Source organism: Aptenodytes patagonicus, chromosome 2 (assembly GCF_965638725.1).
Source record: "Aptenodytes patagonicus chromosome 2, bAptPat1.pri.cur, whole genome shotgun sequence".
Taxonomy (NCBI): Eukaryota; Metazoa; Chordata; class Aves; order Sphenisciformes; family Spheniscidae; genus Aptenodytes; species Aptenodytes patagonicus.
The window spans coordinates 68,342,163-68,355,768 of NC_134950.1; the positions used below are offsets into that span (position 1 = coordinate 68,342,163).

Genomic DNA, 13,606 nt, shown 5'->3' on the forward strand with positions numbered 1-13,606 from the left:
TGGCTATTTAAATTCTGCAGCAAAAGCCTAAAACCAGTGACATTTTCATTGCCTTGGTCCCAGAAATTTGCAGCCTAAAGACTGGCCTGGACTGCACAAGCTCTGGTCTTGGAGAAGTCAACAGCAAATTCTGATAAGTTCTCACCAAGTTATTTGGCCATAAATGCAAATGCAAGGGTGGGCACTGGAAGTGAGCCCCCCCAGCCTCTCCACACTGTTTGCTCCCAGTGCCCCTGCATAACCTCCAGTCTCCCCAACTCTGGCATCACCTGGCAAAGGTCCCTCGACAACCTTCCACACCTCCCGGAGCATTATTTCTCCAAAGGCCTCACTCACATTCCCACAGGCTTCCTCCCCTCGTTGCACAGCCTTCACTGCCTGGTTCGATTATCCTGAGTTATCCAATAAGCCCTGGGAACGCCATCCTTCTGGCCCTCGCTCCTGCACCGCGGCCTCCAGCGAATCAAGCCGACGTGTAAACACCAGTTAGGCAATTTGCCTCATGTTGTTCCTGTCCCCTTATCTCTCCCTCCGCCCCGGTGTTTATCCTTAGATTGGGAGCTCCTTGCACGAAGGACTTCCTTTTTGCCGCTTGGGAAGCACGCAGCGTATAGTGAGTGACCTCTCATTTCATAAATAACCGCAAAATAGCAGGCCGTGCTCTCCCTGGAGGAAACTGCTGCCTTCGGTCAGGCGGTGAGCAAGCGCCTGGCTCCCTGTGCAGCACCCGCGTCTCCCCAAAGTGCGTAGCGCGCTCAATGCCACTTTAACCATTTTCTCCAAATATCCCATTTCCTGTGTAGCGGTTCTTTAAATAGCATCTCGAAAATTATGTTAAAGACTTTCAAAACACTCTTGCCACCCGTTTTGGGTTTGGGTTTTTTTTATCCTTCTGGCATGACGATATTTTCACGTCGTGGGAGACAGGAACAGCTCGAGGAAGCTGCGAAGTTGCACGGAGTACACGGGGGAGGGAAAGGGGGGGGAATACGGTTTCTAGGACCGTCCACCGGGTACCGACATTTTCTGCTCGCACACACTCCCCCTGCGGAGCTGCGAGTTTCGGGATGACGGTGGGACTTTATACCCCGGGGGGTAGCCCGCCGGAGGGGGTGAGGGGGCCGGCCCCGGGCGGCGGCCGCGCTCCGCGGAGTCCCTTTCCCAGCAGAGAGGCCGAGATGCAAAGGAGAAATGACAGCATGGAAAGCGGAGTATTTTTATCAGGGCCGGTGCCCGGGGCGAGCGGCGGGCGGAAAGTGCCACCCTCCCTCCTCCCCTGCCCTCAGCCGCCCACGCCGGCAGCGGCATCAAAGGGAATCTCCCTTCTCGCGGCGTGTCAGCACCGGGGATGAGCGCACCGGCCCGTCATGGCATTTTCACTTCTCCCGGCGCTTACTCAACAGGCGGGGGGGTGGTGGTTTGGAGGGGGGGGGGCGGGGGGAGGACTCCCAACCAGCCGCCGCTTCTGCCATGAGGTCACCGCCGCGCTATGCGCGCCCGCCGCCGCCCCTGCTCCGCTCCGTTGCGTCAGGCAGGGGGTATCCCCGCCGCGGCCGAGCCGGGCATCCCCGCCGCGGAAACACCCCGCGCTTCCACGCGTGTCCCTCACTAGCGGGGCGGGGGGATCCTAGCCCCAGCCCCTCTGCCGCCCACCGCAGCGGGCGTCTGGCCACCGCTCCGGAACGTCAAGTGGTTCGCCGGGGGAGGGCAGGGATGGGACGGGGAGGGAAAGCAGCGCACGCTGCAGCGAGGGAATCGCCCCGAGCCGGCGTCCCGGACACGCGGGACACGCAGACGGGGTGCCCGCCCACCGAGCGCAGCCAGGCGCAGCTTTTTTTTTTGGGGGGGGGGGAGGGGGGGCAGAGCCGGGACCGGCGCCGCCCGCCAGCGGCCGTCTTCGGCTTTCCCCCACCGGCGAGTCGCGGAGTCAGCCGCGGGGGTTGGGGCGGTGGTGCACGGGGCGAGGGGGGGCTGCGTGAACGCGTCGGGGTCTCCGCGGGCGGGCGGTCCCCGCGGCCCCGCACTCCACCCCCTGCGCAGAGGAAGCCGGGCGCGGGCGGGGGCGCGGCCCCACGACAATGGGACTCGCCGGCGCTATAAATACCCGCCCGCGTCTATATTTGGTTTGGCCGAATCACAACCGGGGGGCCCAAAAATAGCCCCGCGCGCCCGCCCGCCCCGCCGCCGCCGCTCAATGGGCTCCGGCTCCGCCCCCTCCCCCGCGCGATCCCGATCGCCCTGCACGGGGCCCGGCGGCTAAATTTAGCAACGCCGCTTGCGTCAATGACGCGGCTGCCGTGCGTCAGCCCGCTAGGCCCCGCCCCTCGGAACGGGGCCCGCCGCGTCCTGTGCGTGGATTGGCCGCGGCGGCACGAGCATGGCGTTCCGCGGTGACGTGGAGGCGCTGATTGGCCCCGCCGGGGGCTGGCTGCGTCCGGAGGGGAAGTGTCGCCGCGCGGGGAGCCCGGCGGCCGGCGGGTTCCCCCGCGGGGGGAGCGGGGACCTGGCAGCCGCGCCGGCCCGGGAGGGAGGCCCCGGCGCCCGCGGGGGGACGGCGCGGACCGCCGGCCCCGCCGCCTCGGGAAGGGGATCCCGGGCCCCTACGTGGCCTCCGCTCCGCGCCGCGCCGCACCGCCGGTCCGCGGCGTCCGCCGAGGCCCGCGCCGGCCCCGGCCTCGGCCTCGGCCTCCCCTCCCCGCCGCCCGGGGCGGGAGCGTGCTCTGCGGCGGGGCCGGCGCCAGGCTGGCGGAGCGAGAGGCGGCGGGCCCCGAGCGGGCAAAGCGAAAGTGCCGCCTCCGCCGGTCCCTCCTCCTCGGGGCGGCGGGCGTGCGCGGAGCGGGGCGCCTCGCTCGCCCCCGGCCCCCGCCGGTTGAACTCGTGTCGCAGGGCCCCTCCGTACGAAGCACAAGCACAGCAACGGCCATAACGGCCGCAATGACAATAGCAGACGGCCCGGCTGCCGGCAGCGGAAGTAAACACGGCACCGGGCACGGCGGCGGGCGGCTGCTGCCGGCGGAGGCGGCGGGGGAGGCAGCCGCCGCAGGCGCGGTGCCCCGGGCAGACACACAGGCACAGACATACGGGCAGACACGCACAGGCGGCAGCCCGGACTTTCTCGGGGCCGCTCCCTCGAGCGCCCGCCCAGAGCGGCACCTTCCACAACCTGCTCTTCGCTCCTGCGCACTGGAAACTTTCAAAAGAAAAGAGGGGGGAAAAAAGGGGAAAGGAAAAAAAAATAAGGAGAAAAGAAAAAAAAAAAGAAAAAGAGAAAAAAGAAAAAGGGAAAAAGAGAGGGAAAAAAGTAAAAAACCTTAAATAATTCCTCCTGAAAGTGCCACTAATTAACCAAGCAAAGCTCTTTTCCCCTTGAACTACTCCAGTAAAGAGTTGCTGCGTTTGCAAAACAACACGACACGATCGCTGTTGTTGTTCTTAATAAAATAATAATAAAATAATAATAATAATAATATAATAATAATAATAATAATAATAATAATAATAATAATAATAATAATCTGTCTTGGGAGCGACTCGCCAGGCTGCGGCGGCCAGCCAGCCCCGAGGCGACCGGCCGGCCACCCTGTCCCGCTGCCGGCGGCGCGGAGCGGCCGGCCCACCGGCTCGGCTCGGCTCGGCACGGCTCGGCTCGGCACGGCACGGCACGGCTCGGCGCTGCACGGCACGGCGCGGTGCGGCGGGAGCGCGGCGCACACACTGGGGCGGGGGGGGGGGTCAGTAGCGTCAGGCTCCCATGGCGTCACTATTGACGTTTCGCATTCCAGCCGCTCTATGGAGAGGCCGCTAGGGCTCCTCTCACATAAATGACGTTCAGAGAGAGGGAGCGGGAGAGCAGCGCAGAGAGGCGCCTCCGTCCCCTCTCTCCGCGCAGGCACACGCGCACCCCGGGGCACTCGCACTCGCACCGGGGACGCGGGCGCAGGTCCCGGCCCGGCTCCCGCCGCACACGCACAAAGGCACACCGCGGCGGCGGCGGCGGCTCGGCATCCCTCGCCCGCCCGGCCGCTCCCTCCCTCCGCCCGGGGACGGGCTCCTGGCTCCTCAGGCTTTTGCAATCCTTTTCCATGCCTCGGGATAACGCACCCTCCGGACCTGCAGCCGCCGGGAGTCTCCGGGGTTTTGTGTCTCGGGTCCTGCCGCTGGACAGCGCCTACATGCGCCTTTAAGGAAGCGGGCACCTACAAACTAGATGTAAAGACGGAACCTCCACAGCAACCGAGTACGTATACGAATGAGCGGGAGCGGCCGAGGGAGAGGGACAACGCGACGTGTCCCCACTCCGTGAAAGTTGCGCCGCCGGGGTAGATGCTCGGGAGATGCCGGCGGCGGGCGACGCGGCTCAGCCGACGCGCTACCGCGCCGGGCTCTCGCTGAAACTTTTCCCTCTCCTCCCCACCCCCCCGTGGATGCTCGTTTGCCGCCCGGCTTCCGAGCCTCCTCGCCGGCTCAGCAACCCCCGCCGTGCCCGGGGCACCGCCGCCCCTCGCAAACGGGAGGGCTGTGGTTGAGAGGAGCGGGAGCCGGAGCCGGTGGTACTAAGGTATTTCTGCTAGTTGTTGTCATGGAAATGATGCTGCCGGCGGCGGCGGCGGGGAGTTTGCAGCGCCGGTGATGAATGGCAGCAATTTGTCTTCTTCCTTTAACTGCGCTTGGGAAATAGGTGGTTCTGTTTGCACAAGTTCGCGCTGTCTAATAGGGACGGCGGGGCAGGTTGGTCTAATCTCACTTTGGGAGACAGCAGCCCCCTCGGCAGCCCCGAAGAGCTCGCCCCAAGAGGTAATTGCTGGAATGTGACGTATTGAAATGAGACGGGATCTTTGCTCGGCACGTCTGCCCGGCATCTGCTTCTCGGAAACGTGCGCTTTTCCCTTCGGAGGTCAGAAATGGTAATGAGGGGCTGCGGTGCCCCGGCACGGGTGGCGCGGTGCGGGGAGGCTGGGCTGCGCCGCCGCTGCCCCGCTCCCTGCCCCTGCGGCGCCTCCCGCTTTTGCCTTCTTGCCTTAATAGCTGCGAAAGAAGTTTCGGTCTTGGAAAGAGGCGAGAAAGCGCGGGCGCTGGGTTGTGATATTATGTCGGGGGACGGTTATCGGGACGGCATTATCGCGATACTCTGTCCCGGGCGGAGATGCGGCTCACCTTCGCGCGGCTAGTTAATAACGCGGTTATTTAACTCGCAATTTTTGAAGACGGTGGATTCCGTGCGAGGATATTTCCCAGGGAAAGGGCGGAAAACGCTGTTTTCTGTAGGGGGGTTGGTGTGTTGGGATCGGATTTTTTTCTCCGGGGGGGGGGGGGGGGGGAAGTTTGGGAATGAATCGCTAACTTTTATCCAAGCCGCTTCACTCGATTACATTCTTCGCCCTATTTTTCTCTCCTCCGTGGAGACCGTTGTATGCTGGAGTCAAGCCCCGGTAAAAAACAATGGACTAAACCAGACCAGACGGTTTCTTCGGAGGTGAATCTCACGCGAGCTCGTGGATATTTGCTGGAGTGACCATGCGGCTCGGGGGGATCCCCCCCAAAAAAATCGCGAGCTAACCGGCGGTGGAAATCGAGCTCGAAACTTTTTAATTCAATGGAGCTTCCCCCTCCGCGGTCCCTCCCGGGTAAATGAAGGTTTCGAAACTCGCCTGAAGAAGTCACCATCACAATGGAGTATTTCACGGTTTCCTCCTCGTATTACAGGGTGGGGAGGGGTGTCACTCGGGGCTGAATGTAAAGTGCACGGAGGAAGAAAAGAGCTTTGACAAGGGTAGTTATTTCCTCCTAATTTACAGCCCTTACGGCTCTGCGCTCCTGGCTCGGGCGGCTGCAGTCCGGAGGGGTGTTGCGTGGTTAACAGCGCAGCGAGTGTCTCTAGGTAACCGGCGGCTCGCGGGGGGAGAGGAGCCCTAGGGCGCTCCGCGCCGAGCGGGAAGCCGCCGAGCGGGAGCTCGGGAAGGAACAAAACCCTCGGGAGAGAAAGGGATGAGCTGACAGCCACTTAACATCCCAGGAGCTGGGGGGGGGGGGGGGGGAGGGGGATCAAAGGCGGGGGGCGCGAGGAAGGCAAAAAAAACCACCGAGGAGCGGGCCAAAGAGCCGCCGCGGAGCGGCTCCCGTGGGCAGGGGCCGGCGCCGCCGCGCATCCCCCGCGCTGCCGCGGAGCCCCCGGCCGTGCTGGCAGCGCCGGGCGGGCCGGGGCAGAGCGCTCCCCCGGGACGGGGGGCCGCGGCGGGGCCGCGCTCCCTTCCCCGCGCCCGCGATGGTGGCCGCGGGGCGTCCCGCGGGGCAGGGCTGCGCGGGGAGCGGGGCCCGGAGACGCCGCAGGCTAGCCGGGCTGGTAGGATACCCCTCAAGTCCGGCCGATACCTTGCATAGAAACTTCCAGCCTGCTGCTGGCCGCCTCCCCCCCAAAACTAAGAAAGTTCCCGCGGGGAAGTGGACGCACGGGGATGCTGCCCCGCTTGTTGTAGTCACCCCGCCCGGGGCTCTCCTCTTGCCTTCCCCGGGCTCCTCGCTCGGAGAACAAACCGGCGGCTCCGTTGTCCCAGCCGGGTGCTTTCTGCTTTTTGTGCGGCGAGGGAGCGGGAGCTGGCAGAAACGCGCTCCCCGTCCGGCTCCCCCTTCCCACCCGTGGGGCGAGGCGGGGGTTTGCCGTGCGAGGGTGGGGGAAGGTCCGCCGCCGTCCCCCCGAGGCGCTCCGCCGTGGGGGGAGGCGTGGGGGGGGGGGGCTCCCCTCTGCCCCGCTGGGCACCGCCGCCCCCTGACTCTGCCTTCTCCTCCCGCCGCCGGCGGACAGAGCCCGGGTCGGAAGAGCGCCCCCCGCCGAGGCCAGGCCCCAGACCCGCCTCCGCAGAGAGGTCCCAGCCGGCACCCACCTCGCCGCCGCCGCCGCCGCCCGCCGCCTCCGTCCGCACCTCCAGCCCCACCATTCAGCGCGCAAGATACCCGCCAGGTAAGCTGCTGCTCCCCGGGGCCGGGCGGCCCGGCTCCTCCCGGGAGAGGAGGAGGAGGAGGAGGGGGTGCGAGAGCTCCTGCCTCGGCCCCTGCCCTTCCCAAATCCCTTTGGCATCATCGGTCCCCGACGTCTCGTACCGGGGCCGCGGAGTGTTTAAATCCCAAAAGGATCTGGGCAGCGCCCGCGTTTCACAGGCCTTTTAGAGATGCCGTGCCTGGGCACATGGGGGTTGCGAGCCCCCAGCCAAAGACGGGCCGGATTTAAGGGGAAAACGGGTGGGATGTTAGTGTCCCTGTGAGGAGCGCGGCTCGCTTGGCGTTAAACTGGGCATCCCTTATGTCAAGCTCCTGCAGAGATAGCAGAATAATAAGGTAATAGCTCTGAATGTCCCTACCCTGATTTTTTTACCCATTCATTTGGGCTTTGATGACAGGTTGTTCTTCAATGCGCCTCCTGTGGGGCTTTCTTTTAATATTGTTGGGTAAAGAAGAAAAAATCCCAGGTTATTTACTTTGCAGGGTAATTAATACTGGTGCCCTAAGTGGAAAAGTAGGGGTTAGAATTAGCCAGTCAAGTGCGCTGGCAAAGGACGAGGTAGGAGGAGTCCCGCAGTGCCAGGAGAGACCAGACCTTTAGGTTAGCGATATTTTTTCTGTCCTCAGGTCGGACTTATTTTAGACTTCTGTTTTCTTACTCTGCTTTGCACGGAATTCAGTGACATAACCTTGTTATGCTCAGAAAAAAGCAGGAAAAAAAAGTGTAACGATCTGTTTCCCTGAACTCCTGCTCATTTTCTGAGCGAGCAAAAAAGCCTTTTTCCTTCACGGGGCTGTGTATCAACACATCCACTTGTGACACTATCTGTCCGCTCATTCAGTTGTGTTCCTCGGTCAGTTCTCAGTGGAGGTGCATGGAAGGAATTTCTTTCCCTTTTTATTTGATTAAGCACTGATCACTACGTTTTAACAGACGGTCCTTAAACTAACAAATGATAGTAATGGGACTTGCCATGAAATGTGTGTGCGTGGAATGGCATGGACAGAAATTGATAGGGAAAAAAGAGAACGGTAGAAAAATACATAAATAACATTGGGAGGCAAGGCTTGTGAAAGGGTTGTCCTGCTTTTTTCTTTAAGCATTTGGATTTACAGGCAGGCAGGAAGGTCTTAATTTCAGAAAACAGCACTATTTTTTTCTTAGTTTTTAATGTTTTCTCGAGAAGAAGAAAGATCTGAATGGTTTGTGACAGTACAATAATTGAAATCTGGTGCTTAGTTTAAATATGTTTATCTGCAAAGCGGGCAGGAAAGAATTAAAAGTTGATTTAACACAAATTATTTGGATTCCTGCATGCCAGGCTCAAGTGAATATTTTAAAATTATAAGTGAAGGGAGTTATTAAAATGCTGAGGAAAACCCCATTATTTTCAAGGCAGCTGTTTTTTTAGTATGAAATGTTTCTCAAGTGTTTTTGCAATATAAATTACCATGATTAAGAAGAGATGAACTGCACTTAATCTTGATACACATTTTTTCCATATTTACTTTTCTTTTCTCTTTACAAGAGAATGTATACTAATTGATGCATTTTATTCCTCTGCTGTGGAACCGAAATACACCACGCACTTTTAGTTTGGGTTGCAAATATTGGGCTAGAATCCCACAGTGTTTAGTCGGGCAAGCCTCAAATCGATTGCAGAATTGGGTCCATTATTTCATGAGAGCAACAAAGGAAACAGCAGACTAGTAGGAAATGTAAAAAAAAAAAAAAAAAAAAATCTTTATAGCCAGGCACGGTGTTGCTTCAACCATCCCAGCTATCGGTGAACCACATTAACTTTTATGGCTAATGGATAAGAACAATTAGACTAGCAGCCTCAACCTTGCTTTCCTATAAAAACAGAAACAGAGATACCACGTACTTTTTCTCTTACATGTTTGCAAATTTAGGGATATGTTGTACCACCCACTTTTTTTATGAGAATGTTCTACCACAGATAAACCTTAAAACTACTAGTTAGACAGCAACCTTAAATTATTAGCTGACCAGAAATACACTTCAAAGGCCCAGAGTTGGGTAAGTAAAATTAGTGTTTGCAAGTCCTAAGTAGCAAACGCTGTGATTTGAGTCATTCCTCTGACATGCACTGCAGATGCTGTTTCTTTTAACATAAATACCATTTTTAATATGCATTTGATAATCTCGTTTACCTTTCATGAAAATTTTATGGCACGGTTGCATGCATACAGAGATAGATTTAGAGCCATAAACTGTTTTCATTCTGCTTATCTAATTCTCATTGACACCTATGTATATTAAGCAGCAGATGTAGGGCAGCTTGAGATGGCTTCTTCTCTCACTGACACTAGTATAAATTTGAGTTGCTCCCGCAACTAGATGAGAGCAGGCTCCCTAATACCTAATGCTTAGTCGATCCCCGATGCATATTTCTTGTTGAAAGACAAAGACTCGAGGCTGTTGAAAGGCAAAGACTCGAGGCTAATTTATATGTCCCCTGCCCAGGAGAGAGTGGGAGTCGGGCGTCTAACTGAGCTCCGTGAAATGTGGGAAAGCTTTTAGGAAAGAAGTTTGTGAGGGCCTGGGCCGCAGCCTCGGCGCACTGAGCTCGTTGTTAACGTTCCCCTTTGCCCTTGCAGATATGCCCTGTGTGCAAGCGCAGTATAGTCCTTCACCACCCGGTTCAAATTATGCAGCTCAGACCTACACGTATGGCTCGGAGTACAGCTCGGAGATCATGAACCCTGACTATGCCAAGCTGACCATGGACCTGAGCAGTACCGAAATCACTGCCACTGCCACCACCTCCCTTCCCAGCTTCAGCACCTTTATGGAGGGTTACTCTGGCAGCTACGAGCTCAAGCCTTCCTGCCTCTACCAAATGCAATCTGCCTCCTCTGGCCAGAGGCCCCTCATAAAGATGGAAGACACCCGGCTCTCCCCGTACCAGCCCTCACTGCCACCCTCCACGGACGAGGGGATGCCCAGCACTTCCATGTACTTCAAGCAATCTCCACCCTCCACGCCCACCACGCCTGGCTTCCCCTCTCACCAGAGCCTGTGGGACGAGTCCCCGCTGCAGCCCACGCAGACCTGCCTGCCGCCCGGCCACCTGATGGACGCTGCCCCCATGAAGACCGTGCCTCCGCGCTTCCCCCTCTTCCACTTCAAGCACTCGCCCCCCCACACGCCGGCCACGGCCACCCACATGTGCTACGACCCTGCCTCCCTGAGCCTGCCCCTGGGCTCCGACAGGCCCGCCGCCAGCCAGACACCCATGGAGAGCCATTCCTACGGGCTTCACCTGGCCAAAAGACCAGCCACCTTAGCCTTCTCACCGCTCGGCCTCAATGCAGCCACCTCCACCCTGATGGGTGAGAGCAGCGGTGGCGGCAGCAGCGGCCTCCCATCTCCACCCAGCAGGAGCTCCTCGTCCGGGGAAGGCACCTGCGCCGTCTGTGGGGATAATGCCGCCTGCCAGCACTATGGGGTACGGACGTGCGAGGGCTGCAAGGGTTTTTTCAAGGTGAGAGCTCTGCGGTTTGCTCCCCTCCCCACTTCCCCCAGCCTCCCCTCCCTCCCTACCTGCCCCAGTACGCTCCTGGTCCTCACCCGGGGGCTTGGGAGCGTTGTGTTAGAGCTCAGAGCACCCCGGCAGGGCATGATGGACACCCACCCAAAGTTTTTGAAGAAGGCCAAAGCAAGGCCTCTGTAGGATAAAAGGATCAGCCAGTCTTGGCTGAGGGAGGGCCGTGGCAGTGAGCTGGGCAAACTATGTCTCCGGTCTGCCAGCATCCCTCAACGGAGCATGGGTCACCCCTCTCTGAGCTATAAACTGCATTTGTTCCGTAGTGAAACTCACCTGGAATACATCCAACCTGGGTTTTACTCAGTCACTCGTTCCAATTAAACCTCATTTTTAAGTGAGGAAAGAAATTCAGAGATCGTAAAGTCCACTTGGTATTTTAGTTGATTGCAGCGGGTGCCATTTGTTGTCGTGGGGCGGTTGGGGTGAGGAGGGCTGTAGGGTTGGCGCCAGGATGAAACTGGTTTCGTGCTTGGGACAAACCCAAGCACGTCTAGTTTTATTCGGTTGCTGCCTCATCGTTACTCTTCAGTTCAGGAGCCCAGTGGGTCTTCACCAGCGGAAGGCTGCTTGCAGAGCAGTGACTAGGCACTGCACAGGGTCCTGCTGCCCGCTCCGTAACGGAGAAGGCTTTGCAGCGGAATAGCAGCACAAAAAACTTACACATGGCAGTTTCTCAGTGGAACCTTCGTGCTTATGTTTTTCAGATTTGAATACCCTCTTTTTGCTCTTAGATTTGAGCGCTTCGTAATTTTCTTTCAACAGACTGAGTTCAGATTCCTGTATTATTTTTGGGATTAGCTTGTTTAAGTGAAAAACTTGGGACAGACTTTTAGGGGGATGGTTCTGGGCAGCAGGTTTAAGATTTGATATGTTTGGGGTTGATTTGGTATATTCCTTCCTGCAAAGATAGCAGTCATGCCCCTGTTCTGGTAGAAGATACGATGGGAACAAAAATAGTCCAAAAATAGTGTGTAGGGGGAGGGCTTACAACAGTTTTTTTTATTGTATGCAGAGCTGCTAACGTTACTTAATAATAGTCCTTTGACTATTATTACTATGTGGTAAAATACCCATCTCCTGTAAAACTCATTTGTTATTTAAATATAATTAGAAAAGGAAACACAAATAACCTGGAAATAGGCAGCTCTTACGGGCCAAATCCTGCCACTGTGGAAATCAATAGCATATCCTCGAGTGGGAGCAGTATCTAGAGCTTATTCTGCAAAATTAAACAGTTTTCAGCTCTAAAGCACAGTGAACAATATTTGCTGTGTCTCTTATGTTTAGTACATTTGAAAAGGAACACAAATTATGAAATAACATTTTTCCATTAATTTCATTGCAGTGAAAGATTTGATATTGAATGTTGAGCTGATAAATTTGTTCCTGTTCTGATATCTTTCCTGTTAATGTCTTTTTTTGTGCTGTGTTATTTATTGATGTCTCTTTGATTTTAAGTATGGAAACACATAATACATTTTTGCATCAATATTTGTTACATTCTGCCGAGGCTTACCAGGTTTTTACAAATTTTAAATTTATTGTATAGTTTTAAGATCATTTTAGAGTTAATTAAATGTATATAACTACAGGATAATTCTGTCTATTTTTTTCCTAGGTCAGGTTAGCTTTCCCAGAATATTTAACTAAACAGATTTTGTAGGGGTTTCTGGTATTTTTATTTTTCTCCCTGATGATTTTAATGGCTAACCAAACCAGTTATTGTGGTGTTTGACTAACAATAGCGATAGCAAGAGAAGTACATCGCAGATCATTTTGATTTTATTTTAATAAGGTCAGCAATAATCAAGGGAATGAACCGAGTAGAAAATTGTTCCCAAAGGGATATTAAAAGCGGAGATAATCTAATCCCCAAAGGTAGATGCGATGACCTGGTAATTTCAGATATGATTTTATCATTCAAAGTTGCCTGTCTCCAGAGACTTGCTTCTGAACAATCCTAGATGATTTTCATTGTCAGCAGCTAACACTAATAAAATTGTTTTTCCTGGAGGCTAGTGTGTTAGGAAATTAATTTTATCTAATTATATGAATTGCACTGTCGCTTTTCATGTTGTAATTAAAACACATTTTGTCAGGTTCTAAGTTGTTCAAGAAACGATCAGTTTACTGTTTTTGTGTTGCATTTTCGCAGAGAACAGTTCAGAAAAATGCAAAATATGTTTGTCTGGCAAATAAAAACTGTCCAGTGGACAAGAGGCGTCGTAACAGATGCCAGTACTGCCGGTTTCAGAAGTGTCTCAGTGTTGGCATGGTTAAAGAAGGTAAGGGCTATTGCTATTATTATCCCAGACACTGAAATGTTACGTTTAATGAATGTCTGTGTGTGTGTGTGGACATGGATCTCTTTACAAAGAATTTTACAGTGATGGGATTCATAACTTACCCCAAATTATGTGCATTTGTGTAATAATGTATTGATTTTCTTCTTTTCACCCATATTATCATATTTAGACTTTAGACCCCAGAGAACAGCAAGGTCACGAGAGGATAATTTGACACTGGCCAAAATGTCTCCTTTATTAACTTTGAACGTTGCTCGGTAATGCTGTTGGCTTCCCCCTGTTATCTCACCGGGGGCTGCGCTGGATTGTGTGCATTTTGACATAGGATCTTGTCTTGTTCCCATAAGCTGATTGTAAATTTGCAATTAATTTAAATGGAAACAGGATCAACTCATTAGTCCCAATTCTGCAAATATTTAAGTATGTGAGTAATACTGTGTGAGCAGTCCCATTGCAAATACTAACATGCATAATATAACCTATATAGCGTGACCATATTTTTTCAAATGCTTCAAGAAAGCTAAAATTACTTTGAATGAACGACTCTGCCATTTAAAAGGCGCACCAGTAGTAGGATCATTAGGATTTGTGTTTCACATTCAGTTTTCTTTCAGCAGTAGAGTGTCTCTGTGTGTGTGTGTGCACATGGGCACACATACACGGGCGTGTAGATGTGCTGCAAACAAAGCATGAACACTAGGAACACAGCTGGGCTTTAAGTAAGCAGCTATGTTG

General features: G+C 54.9%; 1 protein-coding gene across 3 annotated transcripts in view; it reads left to right on the top strand.

Annotated features, from left to right (window-relative positions):
- The first annotated feature begins 3,861 nt into the window (after positions 1 to 3,861).
- NR4A3 (nuclear receptor subfamily 4 group A member 3) overlaps positions 3,862 to 13,606 on the top strand; it is a 29,730-nt gene continuing 19,985 nt past the window's right edge. The window contains exons 1-5 of one of the 3 annotated variants that reach the window (XM_076330133.1): positions 3,862 to 4,237; positions 5,403 to 5,624; positions 6,800 to 6,955; positions 9,616 to 10,502; positions 12,721 to 12,850. In XM_076330133.1, the coding sequence (XP_076186248.1) occupies positions 5,594 to 5,624; positions 6,800 to 6,955; positions 9,616 to 10,502; positions 12,721 to 12,850 (1,204 nt within the window). In that variant the 5' untranslated portion in view covers positions 3,862 to 4,237; positions 5,403 to 5,593. Of the gene's footprint in view, positions 4,238 to 5,402; positions 5,625 to 5,657; positions 5,674 to 6,799; positions 6,956 to 9,615; positions 10,503 to 12,720; positions 12,851 to 13,606 lie in introns of those variants that run through there. The other 2 variants (XM_076330134.1, XM_076330135.1) reach the window with 2 other exon arrangements.